General features: G+C 33.6%; 1 protein-coding gene across 23 annotated transcripts in view; it reads right to left on the reverse strand.

Annotated features, from left to right (window-relative positions):
- Window positions 1–18,276, reverse strand: part of Robo2 (roundabout guidance receptor 2) — a 1,565,243-nt gene that overhangs the window by 228,514 nt on the left and 1,318,453 nt on the right. Inside the window, exon 1 of one of the 23 annotated variants that reach the window (XM_048803935.1) lies at window positions 2,482–2,659. The exons of the other annotated variants lie outside the window; for them this stretch is intronic. Coding sequence (XP_048659892.1) covers window positions 2,482–2,527 — 46 coding nt within the window. The 5' untranslated portion in view covers window positions 2,528–2,659. Of the gene's footprint in view, window positions 1–2,481; window positions 2,660–18,276 lie in introns of those variants that run through there. 23 annotated transcript variants of the gene reach the window in all.

The following is an 18,276-nucleotide window of genomic DNA, read 5'->3' on the forward strand; positions in this document are numbered from 1 at the left end:
TAAAATTCAGAGTTTTATCCAGCATATATACAAAGCAGTATTAAAATATCCTGTCCCTGCACCAAAAAAAGGTTAAAAATAAAGCTGTGAAGAAGAGGCTTGGATTCAAGAGATGATATGTACAAATGCATGAATACTAAAAAGATACACAGAATCTTTTTGGCCTATAAGGATTAGACTCCCTCTCAAGTTAAAAAAAAAAAAAAGCAATCACCTCTGTAGTAGCCCATGATATACTGAAATGAAATGAAGTAGAAACTCATAATCCACCCACCCAGAGTTGGACTTTTCAATAAACTGCAAGGACTGATGAGGAAGCCAACAAAGGCAAGAAATTTCTGGACCTGTTTACTTCCTTCTAAAATGCTTTTGTGTCCTTCATGTCCATGGAAGAAATGACAGAAAACAAAGAGGACATCCTAAAAACTCCACAATTTTTTTTTTTTATATATAAGATCCTCCTGGGAGAGTCCTAATATGATAAAATTTACTTTAAAGAGAATAAAGAATAGGAATGAAGAGCAAATTTGTGTACTTTGAAATCTGAATTGTAATTAGAAATTCGTTAGGTGTAGAATGTTGAATTTTTACTTAAATGGGTTCTACTTCATTTTATTTTATTTATGGAAAGGAAATCACAATACCTACCTCAGAGAGTTGCTGTGAACATTAAATACACCTGCAATCAGCTTACTTCTGCATTCATAATAAGCCATCTATTAGACAGTATAAACATGTTTTTGAACCATAAAAAGGCAATCACAAAACAAGTATAGTTTATGAAAAGACATGTTCCTCAAAAGGAAAAACTGAACATATTTCTCTCTTAAAACTGCTGTGCAAGTTAAATATTTTAAAACAATTAGAGTATACCTTTCTTATCTAAGGGGATATGTTCTGAGGCCTATAAAGAGTGACAAACCAAATATTTACCATGAAACTGTAATAATCAATTGGCTAACCAAGAGGGCTACTAACAGGCTGGCAGTATATAATGCATGAACACATTGTACAAAGGAGTGATTCATATCCCAGAATTGCAGAGCAGAATGGTGTAAGGTTACTCAGAATAGTAACCAGTCTCAAATTTACAAATGGTTAATTTTTGGAAATTTCCTGTTACCACATGAAAGTTTTAATTTGACCATAGATAACTAAAATTACCAAAAGCAAAATTTCAGATAAGGGGGAAGGCTGTTTTGTAAAGTGCTATGCTTTGAAGAACAAAATATGTTTGATAATTTTTAACATCAAAAGTGAATCACATTTTTCTCTTGAAATTTTCCCTTCTAGTAAGCTTTGCTAATTTTCCCTTCTAGTAAGCTTTGCTATATATATGCATAAAATTGAATTTATATATANATCTTGCTGTATATGTCCAAATATTCCAAAAAAAAAAAAAAAAAAATATATATATATATATATATATATGTGTTGTCTACAGATTTGATCCAAAGAAAGACCTTTAACAAACTGAGTGATAATTTTTTGAAGTAGATGATTGCACATTGTAGAAAATACCGAATGAACATCTATATGCTGTTCCCCTTTTGTCTGATATTCTCTCTCTCTCTCTCTCTCTCTCTCTCTCTCCTCTCACTTTTTAAATAATTAAGAACAAAATATTATCACTGCTTGAGTTAGTAAAGTATAAGCTGTCCAGCTGGGCATCATTTACACAACCTAGCCTATTTACCCTAATACTCAATTCTTGCCACCAAAAATTCCAAATTTGGTAACTCTTGCATCTTCCTTTAAAAAACCTGTATTTTAACTTTGCTGAGTCAAAAAAATATCACAAAGGGTTAGATATTTAAAATATAGTTAAGCTCAGAAGTTCATATAATTCTTTTACAAATGATGCTTTTTATTCCATTACTGAAATAAATACTAGCAATTAGTTTGCATAAAATGACCTATATTAAAAAAGACTTGCAATTTACTTGATAATTCTCATATCTAGAAAATATGTAGAAGACTATACTTACCCTTACATGTTAAACATTCTGCTTAAGTTCTAGGATTAAAAGTATTTTCAAATTTCTCTCTTTTTCTTTGTCTCATTTTCTACTCCTTTTTGTTTGTTCATACTTTCCAATTTTTATGAAAGTGACATATATTACTAAAATAATGTAAATAGAAGTGTTTGCAGGTGAATTCATAACCTAATATATAAAACTTGAAAAAATACTTCAAGCTTTTTTTTTTTAATCTAAGATAACTTAGAGATCAAACATATTATAACTAGGTGGCGTTAAAGAAAAAAGAGACAGAGAGGTAAAGGGAGAAAGGGAGAAAAAAAGACAAAAAGGAAGAAAGGAAGGAAGGAAGGAAGGAAAGAAGAAAGGAAGGAAGATTGATTTTTTTAAATGCACTTTCTAAACTCCAACTCATTGCAACAAACACTTCATAGGTGATATTAAACATTCATAGACATTTATTTATAGACAAATATCATAGAGTGCCAAAAGAAAGACTTACATCTTTGAGAAGTGATGTAACTACCAAGTAAATACACAGGGTGCATCAAAGAGTTATTCAGGATATTTCAGCCAAAGTGACTGATTGCATTCACACCTGTAAGGCTCCATCTCCAACCTGGACTGTCAAACAAAAGATGGACATATCATTTTGAGTCGGTGTTGACATTATGATGGAACTCCTAAACACAGGAATGTTCTAGAGGAAGCATTTCCACTCTGCTTTAGCAACTAACACCCTGAGATTCTTGCTTTCAGGAATGGCTGGTTGTAAATGCATTTTCCTGAAGAGAGTTTCTGCTGTGCAGACTTTATGCAGTTTGAATTCACAGAATCTCTTCATTGGTTGGGTGCAACAGACACAGACAGGCCATGATCAATCTCACTGATTAAAAGCCTTTTGGTCACAGATCTCCAACATGTACCAATGGATTTCCTTTTGGGCAAGGAAGACAATATTTTTCCAGAAATATGATGTATTTTACATTGATACTTTGAATACCTGCTTTGAAAAACTGGATCCTATGATGATTATATGTGCTACTTACACAGTTCATGCATATCTGGAATTCAGATATGTAATACCTTTAAATATCTTTTAAGTATCTATAATCTGGACATTTTTACATATATTTATATTTAATCTAAATCTGTCATTATTGGCCTTTACCATAGATCTTGAAAGGTAAATTCTCTATTCCCTTCAGTATGGAAAACTAATAATTGCTTCACTTAAAGGTTCAGAGAGTCATGGAATAAGTAGAACAGATAAGTGTGTTCCTTTTCTTTGTTTATCTAATGATATAAAATGAAATTGACATGATTAAGACAAATGACTTGATGAATTTTTTCTGACTGACTAATTGCAGGATTTAAACTATTCATCCTCATTGGGAACTGACACAATTTCATAACAGAAACTCAACAATAGCAATCTACTAGGGTGGCAGAATCTAACAGGATGGTTTTGTCTTGAAGATATTTAGCACTGTGAGTATAAATAAAATAACAGATACCAACACCTAGAAAGAGACACAAGTGTTTAAGTACAATAAACTAAAAATCAATGATTCTGCATAATTGCCCGCAATTGGTCTCTAGTGGCCATGGTAACAACAATAATACAAAGTATTTCCATAATAATTTGAAGATCAAAGTGCTTCATGTGTTCTCTCTTTTGTCACTACACTGTGACTGGAGGTTAATTAGGAGGATCTTAGTAATTTGGTTTTTTGAAGATGAAACAACTGGAGCAGCAGGAAATTTTAAAAAATTAAGTACACAACAGGCTGCCTAGCTTTATAACTTTAATTTATTTTTGTATAATTTTCTCACAAGTTACAGCTTTTTTTGCTCGCATGGTATTTGAAAAACACCTCCTATCAAAATAATTTAGAATTAGAAATGTAAGTATAGCAGAGAAAGTAGGTCCAGGTAGCAAATAAGACAGAAATCTTCAGAATTTTAAATATGGAATGGATGAATGACAATTAAAATGTCAAAAATGTTGTTTTAAGATTCTCAGATGTAATTTTAAAAACTCATAAGTAGATTTAAAAATATAAATTTTCACTGATCATTTGGATGTCAAAAAGATTGAGTAATTATAGAAATGATTTCCTACTTGTTGAAATGTTCTTAATGCTTCCAGGATAAATTAGAATAAGAGAGTTCTGAATATTGACAAAATTATAGTACTTTCAAAATTATGGCTTCTTTGTGTCTTAGAAATTTGGAAATATGCATTTAAAAAAATATGTATAAAATGATCTACAAAAATTTTTATCCAAAATTCAAATAAAATGAACTTGTATAGTATATCAAGGTGTTTTGTATCAGATATTGCATTTCAGTAACGATTTAACATTTAGGCCAAATGTTACTACTTTCATTTCTCATAAGGCAAGATTTTAAATATGGAATGGATATTATGTATATTATCATACTCTGTTACATGTAGTTTCTCCACAGAACTTACCTAAGATCTTTATATGCAAAAACTAGAAAAATTTGTCAAATGGACTAATTAATGTAACCATTTCCTAGTGTCAGATTGGACTTCAAGCATTTTATAAGTCAAGATACATAAAAAAAAAATGATTCAACCAAAATGTTAATAATAAATAAAAGCAAAGCTTGAGTTTAAAAGTTCAATTAGAACAATTCATATTCTTCTCCTAATTTCACTGCTCTTCTAGAGCACAATTCTCCTCCCACTCCTTTCAAAATGTTCAATTTTTAATAAAGTAACATCTGGCTTAGGGATGAGGCTATGCTACCTGCTGTTCCCCCACTGCTCCAGGAAAGTGAAAATGTACACAGTTATTCAACATCATTTTTGTTATCCTAGCAACAGCTGTGGTTTTTAAAGGACTAAAGCAGGAGAATTTTAAAATGAAAGTATCTGAACACTGGATGTGGAATCTACTTTCAAATTAGATTAAAATTAACTTATCCTAATTCAAAATTAGAGCGTAGCAATCCTATGTATGAAAAATAGGGTAGAAAAGAGCAAATTCTTAATTAGGTGGTCAACTATTTCATATCAAAAATAAAGAAAAATAGCAAAAGAAACACTAAAAAAAAAACAATTTTCTCCATAATTTGATGATGCCAATATGAGCATCCAGTTAATTGGAGCAATGGAAAAGCACTGGACTTATTTAGGCAAGTAGAAACTTATTGTAAAGCAAATAATAGGTAGTATTGAAGAACTGGCATTGAACTCAAACACAGTGCAACATTGTTAGAAGGATGTTGATATCTTGATGCCAACACTTGGTGACATGCATGTCACATGAAACCTAAAATGTGCATGAAGATATATAAGGCTATGAAACCTATTGATTAATTATCAGAAATATTAACAACGCAGACTTTCTTGGTATCTTTATTGTTACTTTTAAAGACTTTAAAAAATGTTTCAGTGTTATTCTAAATGTCAAGATGGTACTCAGGCAAAGGAAAACTGATGGACCCAAGGAAAGTAAGCTATGGTCACTTACTCTTTGCCTCATTGAAGCATATATTTCTGAAATATTGCAAGAAAAAGAAGTGGAGAAGCAGAATTCTCCTGAACACAAAATAGGACACTGTGATGTTGGCTCTATTATTTTCCTAACAATCAGTAAAGAAATATGTTTTCATTGGATTTTTTTAATAGCAGTTCAATCTGTGGCTTGTCTTTTAATTGGTGTTTCTTCTTTCCTTTATTATCCTTAATATATTCCACTGAGAGTTTTCTTTCACTTCAAGAAGAGGGAGGCGACCAGCCAACGGCATCTCCCTCCCAGAAGCCACTGCAGTGAAAACCTGCACACTAATCAGAAGTGGGTCAAATGGTCTTCACATGAAAGCATCTAACAAGGTCCCCAAGGAAGCCCTTCTAAGTGGCAGCAGGGAGAAGCACGATTGCTTTTCTATGGAAGACTGATGCTAGCCTCCATTGGCCCATCTTCAAGTACAGATGCTTGCTGCTTTGAAGTTACTATAATCACAGTTGCTTTTGAAAGACTATTATGGTGTTGGAAACAAATTCCCTGAGATTTGGGATTAGAAGCAGTTATAAGGGTTCACTATATGGGGCAAGAATGCACACACACAAAAAAAATCAACATATTTTTGCCACTGTTTGTTGAAATAAATACTTGTCACCTTCCATTTTTCAGGTTTCAATTACAAATATTTATGTTAACTCTTAGTTTAATAAAATCTAGTTTAGACTTTAATACTTGCACATAAATCAAAATCCTAGAAGCTTGTTAGAATAAAAGAACTCCAAATTTGGTTGCAAGGAATTACCAAATTCATCAAGTTAAATATTCAACAGCTGGTATATGCATCATAATTTAATAACTATTGAATAATAATATATGACATTTGAATGAGGCTACAGAGAATGTGAAAACTGTTTTCCCAAAACAAAATCAGCAAACATGCCCAAGTACAAATTTTCATTCAAAAACAATGCTGTCATCCTGCCCTACATCTCTTTAAAAGTAAGAGGAGATTACGGAGGTACAATTTTAATGTTCTCTAGATATGAATATTCTCAACTATGTGAAGTCCTTGCATCAAACATCATAAAGAAATTTGCCATAGGGCTGGGGATGTGGCTCAAACGGTAGCTCGCTCACCTGGCATGCGTGGGACCCTGGGTTCTATCCTCAGCACCACATAAAAATAAAATAAAGATGTATCCACCAAAAACTAAAAAATAAATATTAAAAAATTCTCTCTCTCAAAAAAAAGAAATTTGCCATAGACTATTATATTTAATCCATTCAGAATTTTATGCATATATTATAGGTGACCTATATGTGCTAGTCATTGTGTGGTACTATAAGCATAAGGTAATTTTTCTTCTATCTTTGACAAAACTTGAGCATATAGAATAATATAGAGTGCTTACATTTGTGGTTTGTCCTCCAGAAGTTTTAGCTCATAGTGTTCACTTGGTTTTGCAGTTCTAAACTGTTTTCCTAAAACAAAATCATCAAACATGCCCAAGTACAAATTTTCATTCAAAAACAGTGCTGTCATCCTGCCTCACATCTCTTTACAAGTAAGAGGAGATCAAGAAGGTAAATTGAGATATCATTCAATTCCTATAGGTAGACAGAATAAAGCTATGTCAGCTGATCTGATGTCAATGAACAAAGGGAAAAGAAATTAGATTATGTTAAGAACATTTTCAATAAATGCAAATGTGTTATTGAACATGATTTGAAATATAACTATGAAAACAAGATTTTCCTACTACTGAAAATATAAAAATGATCCATTAGTAAATGATGCTTCAATTTAAATTAAAATTCTATTAAAGTCTTCTGAACCTGCTACTTTAAAAATATGTATGGAAAAATTTTCTAATGTTAGCACAAAATTATAAAAAAGGTCAAATTTAGTGTCATCAGAAACTTGTTTTGTCCAAGATTTGCTTTGCATGTATTACATGAAACAGACCAAAGTTCATAATACTTCTGCAAATTCAGAAGCAAGAAGACAAAGGAGTGGCGTCCTTTAGGAATAAAAGAAAAACTACTATGTTTAAGTCCCACAAAATTAATGTTTAGCTCAAGGATTTGCTGTTCATCTCAGAACTCCTCAAGCCTGAGGCAGGATTAGGTCAGACTCATGTTCGAACAACTGGAGGAAATCAATGGATTTCACTTTATTAATAATTAAAAGGCTAATGCAGAGTGGCAAGTGATTAAAAATGTGTAGAACACATATTTATTACTGCAATTTCAAATACCCCCACAATATATAATTTTAAATTGGGCCATACTGCAAAGAAAGAGGTTATGTGAAATAAGCACACATAAGGGAAAGAAGAGGCAGGTATTATTGTGTTCATTGTAGATTTAGCAAATTGCTGCCTGCAGTGAGGAGAGAAAAGCTTAAAACTAGTTTGGATCCATGACAGAATGCTGGGAAACTGTTGCAGCTTATTCTGTCTTCCATAACTAAATTAATCCCTGTTAGGATTTGTCAAGGACAGCAGAAACAAAGTTTGCACAATCAAGAACATTCAAGTTCCTCTGACAGAGGCAAATAGGTTGAATTTTAGCAAAGTAAACAGAGTCTATTAAAGTTACATATTGAACCACGGTTGCAGTACCTCATTTCTATAATCCACGGTAACTTCATTACTGTAGCCACTAGTGGTTTAAATATGATTTATTAAGTATAAGGACAGATGAGTAGAACTCCAAACTAAATGTCAAACTTCAACTTGACGTCAAAGCTTTTCTTAAATATTGCCTTGTTAGCAGTTCTTATTTCACACTGCAATTTCTTCCATAGATGAAAATTTGTGATACGTGGACTGGCTAAAAATTAAGATTTTGAAAGACAAAATCTCAAGGGATTAGAAGGGATAGGTAGTAGATCATGGAAAGCAAGAGATGGTCCACACCATCTAAGGTACATAGACTTCTCACATTACAAAAAAAGAATGCCTTTTCTTTTTGACATCTGTAAATTGTAAATTCAAATTACTATGTGCCCTTTTCTAGGAAAGTGTTTTATTTTTCTTTCCTTAATTTCTACTTCAATACTGAGCACTATTAATTAATTAATTAATTAATATAATACAATGTGATATAATATTATCTTTTAAAAGTGTAAACCCTTGGTGTTCAACAAGGAGAAAGACAAAGAACTCTCAGGAGATCACAAAGGTAAACATAGACAAGAAATCTGAAGGAAATAGAATATAACCAGAAAGTGTTCAGAAGAGAGGAAAAGTGTACCCACTATCTATATTTTTGTTATTTTTTTTTCAGTACCAGGAACTGAACCCAGGAGTGCTCTATCACTAAGCTACATCCCCAATCGTTTTTATGTTTTATTTTGCAACAAGGTCTTGCTAAATTGCCCAGGCTGATCTCAAACTTGAGACTCTCCTGCTCAGTCTTCTAATTCACTGGGATTATAGGAATGTACCACCACACCATGCTGAAAGTTTCTAACGAGAGATAGAAACTGGAGACATGCATTGAACCCTTGGGTTCCTGGGGATTTATCAGGATGATAATCCCAGTGATGTTAACACTGTGTATATTGAATATGGTGCTCACAGCTATGATGGGTTATTGATATTGCCTTTAAAATGTAAGTGGCTCATTGTTACTTTAAAATACAGTGGTCATTCTTCATACTACATTTTGACTATAAAAGCCATAGACAAAAAAAGGATATCAAAGTATTGGAAGTTGTCTAATATAATAATCCCAGATTTTACAGGAAAACTGTAGCCAATTTACCATTTATCTATAGACAAAGTAAAACAGGAATCCTATTTTACTCAAAGCTATTTGGCTGAGGTAGAAGAAGGGATTCAGAAAGAAGCCTAGGAACTGGATTTACTATCCTCCCCACAGGGACCCTACTCACCTAAAGATGGCCCAGCCTCAAGAATTGGTATTCGGGAAAACCTGTTCCTCTCCTAACCAGTTAGTGAGGGCAGAGTCCTCAAGGCTTGATAAATTCTAAAAGGCCCACTTCTTTTTTTTTTTTTAATATTTTGTTTATCATATGGGTTGGCCACATTATATTTACTTTGGTGTATTTTTAGTGAATTTATTTAGTTGTAGTTAGACCCAAGACCTTTATTTTATTTTTATGTGGTGCTGAGGATCAAACCCAAGGTCTCACATGTACACTAGGCAAGCGCTCTACCACTGAGCCACAACCCCAGCCCTGGCCCACTTCTTAATACCACTGCAGTGGGATTAAGTTACAACATGAATTTTGGAGAGAACACACATTCAAATAATATCATATTTTGCACACATATTATATTGTATATTTATAAATATTTAATTATTTCCTTTTTCTTCCCTTCCTGTTTTCTTCCTTCCTCCTTCCCTTCCTTCCCTTCCTCCATTCTCTACAAAGATCAGTTTATACCCTTAAAGGTAAAGTCACAATTGTAGAATCCTATTTAAAATCCTGTCTAGTGTTTGTGTTTGAAATTATTAGGAATCAGGCCTAATTCCAGTCCAGTCTTCCCATGGAATGGAGAAACTTAGATCTGCTCTTTATTCTTTCTATAGTTTGGATCCTAGCAAGAAAGACTGGATCCTATAAATTTTTGTTCTTTTTAAATTCCTCTATAGTATTTTGTTATAGTAGCTCAAACAGAATAAAGCAGCATACTTTCTAAATTTTAAGAGTGATTACTGCTTCTGATTCTCCTGGTTAGCTGAATACCCATATCTGTCAGGCAGCTGTGATTTTCTGTGACAATAGACTTGTTCCAAGTCAGTGCTAATAAAGTAGTTACCATCCACATGAGGATAATGACCAGTTAAAATATAGCTAGAGCAAATGAGGAACTAATTTTTTTTATTAAATATGCTTTAAATGTGAATAAACAAATGTATTGGCAGCATATATCTGTAGAAGGGGAAGGAGATTAAAAAATAAATTAAAAACAACTGTACAGTAAACTCTGCATTTGCTTTATATTCTATACTTTAGAATGCTCAATCCTTTCTTTCTTTCAAAATTGCTTTTAGAGAACAAGATTCTTCAAGAGAGTTTTTAATAGATTTCATTGGTATGTTAAGGTTCTATCCTGATTTACAGTCAATCATCTGTGGTTGTAAAAGGCCACAAATTGAAGAGCCATGATAAAATACCTAAGACACAGCACTCCTAACCACCATAAACTGGAACCTGGCATTAATTGTGAGAGAAGTCATCAAAATATTGTGCTGTACATTCTATCTACACAAATCTTTTTAAATATTAAAAACATAGTAAAGCCATCTTTAATTTTTGAAAAACTGAGAAAAGTCAGAAATGAAATAAAATTTTAAAAATAAGGAACAAAAGGAGAAAAGTCAGGAGAAAGAAAAGGAGGAAGAGAACAGGGGGAGAGAGAGAAAAAGCTAAAACAGATTTTTATCTATTTGACATAAACTGAGAACCCTGTACCTTTTTACATTTTAGTAAAATAAGTGTGTGTGTGTGTGTATGTGTGTGCGCATACACACTGAATTTGGAGTGCTTATACTTATTAAGGCAATGTAACTAAATTTCCTATAAACATCAAACATGAGGATAATGAGCAGTTATCATACCACCACGCAGGGATAAGTGGTAGTGCTACAGAGCTGAGACCTTCTGAGAAACTGAGGCAGCATGATAAAGTCCCCTTCAAATCCTGATTCTTGCAATCAAGTCAGAAATGCTCCCACATGTTGCTAGAGTAACAGGTCTGAGTTTACTGAAGAGATAGGAAAAGGAAAGGAGGCACTCTCAAGGGAGAGAGTGAATCTTCTCATAGTGTGTCTCTTCCACATTCCAGTTTTATAGGGATTCCAGAGAAGTTTCCAAAGAGTCACACCCAAGTTCACCTTTTGATTTTTGACCAACAAGCAGAATGACATCAGGCTTTCAAGTCCCTACTGACATGATAACTGCATGACACATTGGCCCATGCTGACGGGTTCTAATTGGATTCTTAACCATAAATTCTCACAGATTTTATGATTAGGAGGCATTATCCTTATCTCCCTGAGTTTGGAGATTTAGTCTGTGAAAAGGGTCACAAAATTCTCCCTTACCCAAGGTAACTTAGGTTCCTCTTATCAACATTATTTTGGAACTGCATTTCTCCTGCTGATAATAGGTAGTTTGCTGAGGAATATCACTTGTCCTACCCACTTAAGCCAGTCAGGGCTGCAGGTAAATTGCTTCTTGGAAAAGAAAACAAGTGAGGGTCAGCATGGTGGGCCCATTTTGTAGAATTATTCCCTTAACCTCGTGTTTCAACCACTTGCATCTATACCCTATTAGTGGGACAGACTAAACTCATTTTCATAAAGAAAATACAAAATACCTCACTATTTGAATTTACCTTTTTCTTATCTGATCAAACAAAATTAACTTACAAGAGTAATAAAATTGAAAAATTAACTTTGATTTGAACAGTTATGAAACCATATTTTAAAAAAGATATCTTGTGATGCTCAAATGTCACTAAAATGTACCTGATGTAACACAAAAAAGAAATTCTGCAAAAATTATTCTAAAGGTTGAATTTGTATTGTCTGAACTCCTATACTGAAAATGTTAAAATACAAAATATTTTCTGAGTGCTTTAGAAAATTATGAGTTCCATCCTCCTTTTCTTGTTTTAGAATAGATAGCTCTTTGGTACACACCACCAGTAAGTTAGTCTTGAAGACATTGTAAACTGAAATCTGAGATGGGTAATGAGAACCAGCTCAAATCGGAATTGAAATCAATTTCAGTTAGGACATCTACTAGCTAAGAAGGTAATTTAACATTACTTAAAACATTTTTTAAAGCCATACTTTTTATTTCTAAAATAGAGTAAATATTAATAACCACTTCTGAGGGTTCCAGTAAACATAACAATGAAATTCTAGCAAAATGCTTAGCACAGTATGTTTGTCCACAGAAAGCACTGGATAAATGTTAGCTATGATTAGAATAATAAAATATAAATGTCATTGCAAATTCACTTTACAAGACAGTGTTTTATATCTTTGCTTCTCTTTGCTGCTGTTATTGCTGTTGCTACTGTTAGATTTTACCTTTAGATTTAAGATTAGAGAAGATGTGATAGGAAAATCCTATTCCTCAATATTTGAGGGTTTTGGTAAATCATCTAAACTCCATAAGAAAATGTCTTCACTTGTACCAGAAAGAACACAGAAGATTCATCTACATGATCAGATGTCAAATAATTGAGAGTGTTATTAGAGAATGTGTCTCACTCATTTGAGAGGTTCATTCAAAGACTTCAGGGAACAGAAAACTTGCATAATTCAAGCAAATTTTCTATAAGAATAGGTGTAAATGGTACCTGCAGGTTGGACCTCCTCAGATATATCAAGACCAATTTTTCTGATCTTTTTGTCATTGCTAAACTTGGTTTCAAAGTTGTTTATCTCCACATGTGTTTTCTAGATATATGCACTACCATTTAAAATTCACATGGATGACATTACAACAGGATTTTAAAAAGATTTAAAATGATGATAGTTGTGAATGTTAAAACTATGACATGTTACTGATTAAAATCACTCACAGATGCTCTGATAAAAGTTAAAAACAAACAAATGAGCTTCATATTTGAAACAACATAGCCAGGATTCTAAGAAACACAAGTATTTCTATCTTCCACAGAATGGCACTGCTTCCAAGAAATAGTTAACAGCACAATGAATCCCACAGCTTTTAAATCATGGAAATTTTAAGAAAGGTTGGTGTGGATGGAACAAGGTTTAGAAAGTTCAAATTTTTGTTCTATAAATGAAATCTATAATCATTTTCCACATCTCAATATTTCCAGTTCTCATACTCAACTTCTCACTGTGTCTTGCTTTCTTAATCTACAATAAACATGTAAATGTGATGTAGATTTTTAAGGGTTTATACTTATTCTTTCATTTATGATTTTATGTATTAAAATGGCATTGATGAACATCATCTGCGTTTCAGGCCAAGGACTGACTAGATGGCCACAGATCAATGAAGTCCAACCTGCATCTTCAAGGATTATACAACCATCTAAGCAATGAGTGACTAGAACTCTGTCATTCATTGTTTCCACAAGGTGAAAAAAAAATTATATTTAGATAGAGGGCCAGTTTATTTATCTGAGAGGCCTTAGGAGAACCTTCTGTCTTGGTCTTCCTTTAAAATCACTTTCAATAAAAAGGAGTCATTAAAGCTTCACAGATTGCAACATCAGAAAACAGATCTGCTGAGAAAAGTCTTAGATAACAACTTCAGTATGAGCCCTCCCCAGCAGAGTCATGAAGCACCAAGCGTTATCAGCATATCTGGAAGAGACTGATCAATATATTTCAGTTTGGCATAACAAATATCCTATATTAGTGTTTCAGTTAATACATATTTTAGCACTCTAGGAAATAATTTATCACTAATCTCCACCCACATATCATTTAGATTTATGATAACTGCATGTTATATATAAAAACGTACTATAGTACTCCTAGCATGGTCAAATATTAAATGTAAAATTCCAGAAATAAACAGTTCATAAGAATTAAATAACCTGTGTTATAGTCAGTATATGTTTTGATTATTCTATTTAATAATTATTTATGGTTATTTATTTCTCACTCTGCCTAATTTTTTGAGCTATATCATTGGTGTGTATTCATAGGAAAAACATACATAAGTCTGTTAATCTTTACAATTTATAGCATCTACTGAGGGTCTTGGAATGTATCCCCTGAAGGCAAGGGTAGACTAATCTACTGACTCTTACTATTATTATTTATGAAAAAAATATTTGTAACACTTTACATGTGAAATTGTCAGGACAGCTTGTTTCATTTTTGTTCTTTCCAGAATATTTCTCAAGGTTTTTGTTTTTGTTGTTGTTGCTGTTATTTGTTTGTTTGGGTGGGGGGTACAGGGTATTGAACTCAGGAGCACTTGACCACTGAGCCACATCCCAGTCCCATATTGTATTTTATTTATAGACAGGGTCTCACAGAGTTGCATAGAGCCTTGCTTTTGCTGAGGCTGCCTTTAAACTCTGGATCCTCCTGCCTCAGCATCCCAAGCCTCTGGGATTACAGGTGTGGGTCACTGTGCCCAGCCTGTTTCTCAAGTTTTTGATAGAACTTATTTAGCTAAGTATTCTAAATATCATCTCTTCCCTCCCCAAATACATTCAGTTAAAAACATCCTCCCATTTTCTTTTAGTGATTGAATTGAGGTCACCTTTGCAATTTTACTAAAACTGAAGTGTTAAAAGCCAATGAAATATTAAAGATTATATAGTGGATGAGAATATCTCTTCTGCTAAAAGGATGTGAAGGTGAAGTGGAGTGAAAGAAGATACCCTAAATCTTAAGTTTCTCTTGGGTGGTACCTAGCCCATCCCCTTTTCCTCCATGGCAAAGGAGAGAAGAGAGTTCCTAAATTAGTTTCTAGATGAAAAGCAGTATATCTACCTTTGGGAACCTAAATAAAAAAACAAAAAAGCTTAGTTAACTTTCATCTCAAAATTGAGTATTATATTAATAGGCCTTGAAGTTCAAGACCAATGAGTATAGTACTAAGTAAAGATTTCAATGCACCATAAATATATACAATCTTCATTTGTCAATTTAAGAAATAAGCTAAAATGAAGGAAAAAATGATGGCTCTATATGTAATGATAAAAAAAAAAGTTTCTTAACTTTCTAAGAATGTAAATTGAAAATGTCAGAAAATAAAATATTTTAACATAAGGATTGTGCTTATATTTAACCTTTATGTATCATTCTAATGTATTTTAAATAATTTAAAACATTCATCCATGCATAACTGATTTTATGAGAGCATTGTTTCTCAAACTACAGTGTTCGTCAGAATCACCTGGAAAGATTGTTAGAATAGAAATTAGGGGGCCTCCCTGGGAAGCTCTTGGATTCAATAGGTTTGGGGGTAGAGATTAGGAATTTGCATTTCCAATGAATTTGCAGGTTTTGCTGATATTGTTTGTCCAGGGACCACATCAGAATGCTGTTGGGGAAGAATGGAAGTCGGCTGAGCACAGGTTTGGGATTCAGTCAAATCCAGGTATGAGTCACAGTTTCGTGTGGGATAAGGCAAGGCATTGTGAGAGAAGTTGTGAAGTCATGGGGCTCCAAGGGAGGAACAGGAGCAATTCGGTGGGCAAGATGTGAGGAACAGGAGAACAATGGAGAATTCCAGAGAGAAGAGCTGGCCTGGATAACAGCACTGGGATGAAGGAGAAGCAGAGGCTCCAGAAGTGAGAGTAACAGGTTCCCTGTGGCTGGGCTGTGAAGTTCCAGAAGGAAAAACAGATGCAAGATGAGGGATGGTAAGTAGACAGAGCCATCAATAACCCAAAGTGCACAGACAGAGGGGTTGTGGCCACCACTGAAGGATAAAAGCACATCATGGGTTTTGTTTCTTAAAAACATATTTAAAACAGCCTGTAGCTATAAACAGAGACGTCAGGAAGGCCCCATTAGAGTCTGTGATACTGGGAAGAGGTAAGGAAGGCCTGAGCTAAGTAGAGGTTTCACAGTGAAGTGGAAAGACCTGAGAGAAGAGAAGAATCAATATGAGTTAGCAACTGGGTAGTGTGGGGTGGGTAAGAAGGAGAATGGAATGTGACATTGGAGCAAGAGGACAGTGACATCGACTCCTGCTGTGCAAACCAACATAGGTGCTGAAAGTTGGCTCCAGTTACTACAAGTCCAAATCCTCACTCCATTCACATAATGAGTTTGAAAGAAAAAAAAAATGTATAAGCTAATAAAAAAGGAAAATAAGCTGCAAAATTATAAAACTGAAACTTATTTCCTGATAAATTACTCCAAGTTCCTGAGTACTTTTCCTAGAAGCAAAATAATAATAACTATTTCATTATTGAGGTCCAAGCTTTTTTGCAATATGTGTCTAATCTTTAGCCATTTGACTTAGGTGTTATTATTACCTCCACTGTACAGGTGAGAAAATTGAGATAAAACATATCCAGAAAAACACAGTTAAAAAGAGGTCCCGGAATCTTTTTTGTCAACTATATACATATAATAATGACATTGTTTTCACTTAAGCAAATAAAATGTATTAATAAAAATTAATACAGTGTGATTCAAATGTTATGACTTTAAATACATATGCAAATAATTGTCTATTTTATGTTTTCCAGAAACCAGGAACTTGCAAATGAATTAAATCTGTAAAAGAGGATGAAAGAAAACTAAAACTGAACATCAATTTTAAGTGCTCAGTCACAATAAAATTATTTTGTTGGCATGTTAGCAATGAGGGAAGAAATCCTGAAAGAAAGTCATCTTTTGTATTTTAAAGGAGAGGAAGCTTGCTATAATTCAATGATATAATTTAGAATAAGTTAGAATAAAATTTTAATGGTGTTTTTAAAGGGACATCAAAATATCTCAATTCTTAATCACAAAGTGTAATTTGAGGTCTCATTTACTTTTTGAGTTCCATCTGTGGGCTCAGTCTAGTAGTGGACAACAGTATTCTCTCTTGGCAGCTCTTCCATATATTCATTCACTTGGGGAGTAAAAGTTCAGAGCTAAGCAAGCTTTATTTTTTACAATGGACATTTGTTGGTATGTCCTCCCAGGTTTTGATTCAACCAGAGATCCATCTTTTGCAAAGTGTCAAGGACAGAATTTGCTTGAGTATTTCATGCTTGTTCTTGTGGTGGGATTAATAACTGAATCTTTCAGATCCCTTAAATTTCTCTGTAGGAAAACTAATTTCATGTTGAATAGCACTTTTTCACCCTATCTTCACCTCCCAACAAATTAAAAAATCTACATGATGAATTTTCTCTGACGTAAAAATTAATGAACAGAAAAGGACATCCCAAACAGATCAAAATAGCAAGAGCAAAAGTAGAGGAATCATGAGGAAAAACCCCTAAGTACTCCCACATGTGGATACATGCAAATGGAATTTTCTGAGATTTTTTTTTATGATTTTGTTGACAAGTACCCTTGCCTGCAGTCATTTTTCTTCTTCAGAGCCTAAATATTCACAAATATCTAAACTTGCGATTATCTAACTATGGGTAGTGTGTGTACTGTAATATATGCCTCAAGGGAACGGCAAAATGTCAGGAAGATGCAAAAATAGCTGGAGTGTGAAATCATCAAAGGGATATTGGAAGTTGAGAAGCTAACATTTAAAAGGCCCTTCATGCAGAGTTTCTCTGTTGAAAACTGCCCTGCATTATCCCTCTGAAGATCTGTGCTAGGCTCTAGAGACTGGAAATCTGATAATGGTTTTATGGGCTAACAGGGCATCCTGGATACTTTAGACTTTCTATAGATTCCATGGAAACAGGAAATGTAAGGACATTGTCCTAATTATTCTGACTGTGTGTGTTAGGACGAAATGTGGGGAAATGGCAGTTTCTTTTTCAAGGGGAAAAAGGAAAAAGAACACTGTGATCTTATTCTCTTTGAGTTTGGGGCTAGGGTGGGGATCAGGAAGGGCGTCAAAGATTGGGGTTTAAAACAGTTGCCATTTGTGAATGCACTAGTGAGTGAAGGAAATGAAAGAGACATTCATCCTCACACAGATGCATCCCTGAAATCATCTCTGTAATGCTCCTGTGAGAAGATGGAGGGAAGGAAGAGAGAGAAGGGAAGGAAGGAAGAAAGAAGAAAGAGAAGAGAGACTTTAGCTGAAGATCTCTAAGTGTTGTGTAAGAACAAAAAGCACCGCCCATTCTATTAATCCTTGAATTCTAAAAAAAAAAAAAAAAAAAAAAAAAAAAAAA

Source organism: Marmota marmota, unplaced genomic scaffold, assembly GCF_001458135.2.
Source record: "Marmota marmota marmota unplaced genomic scaffold, marMar, whole genome shotgun sequence".
Lineage (NCBI taxonomy): Eukaryota > Metazoa > Chordata > Mammalia > Rodentia > Sciuridae > Marmota > Marmota marmota.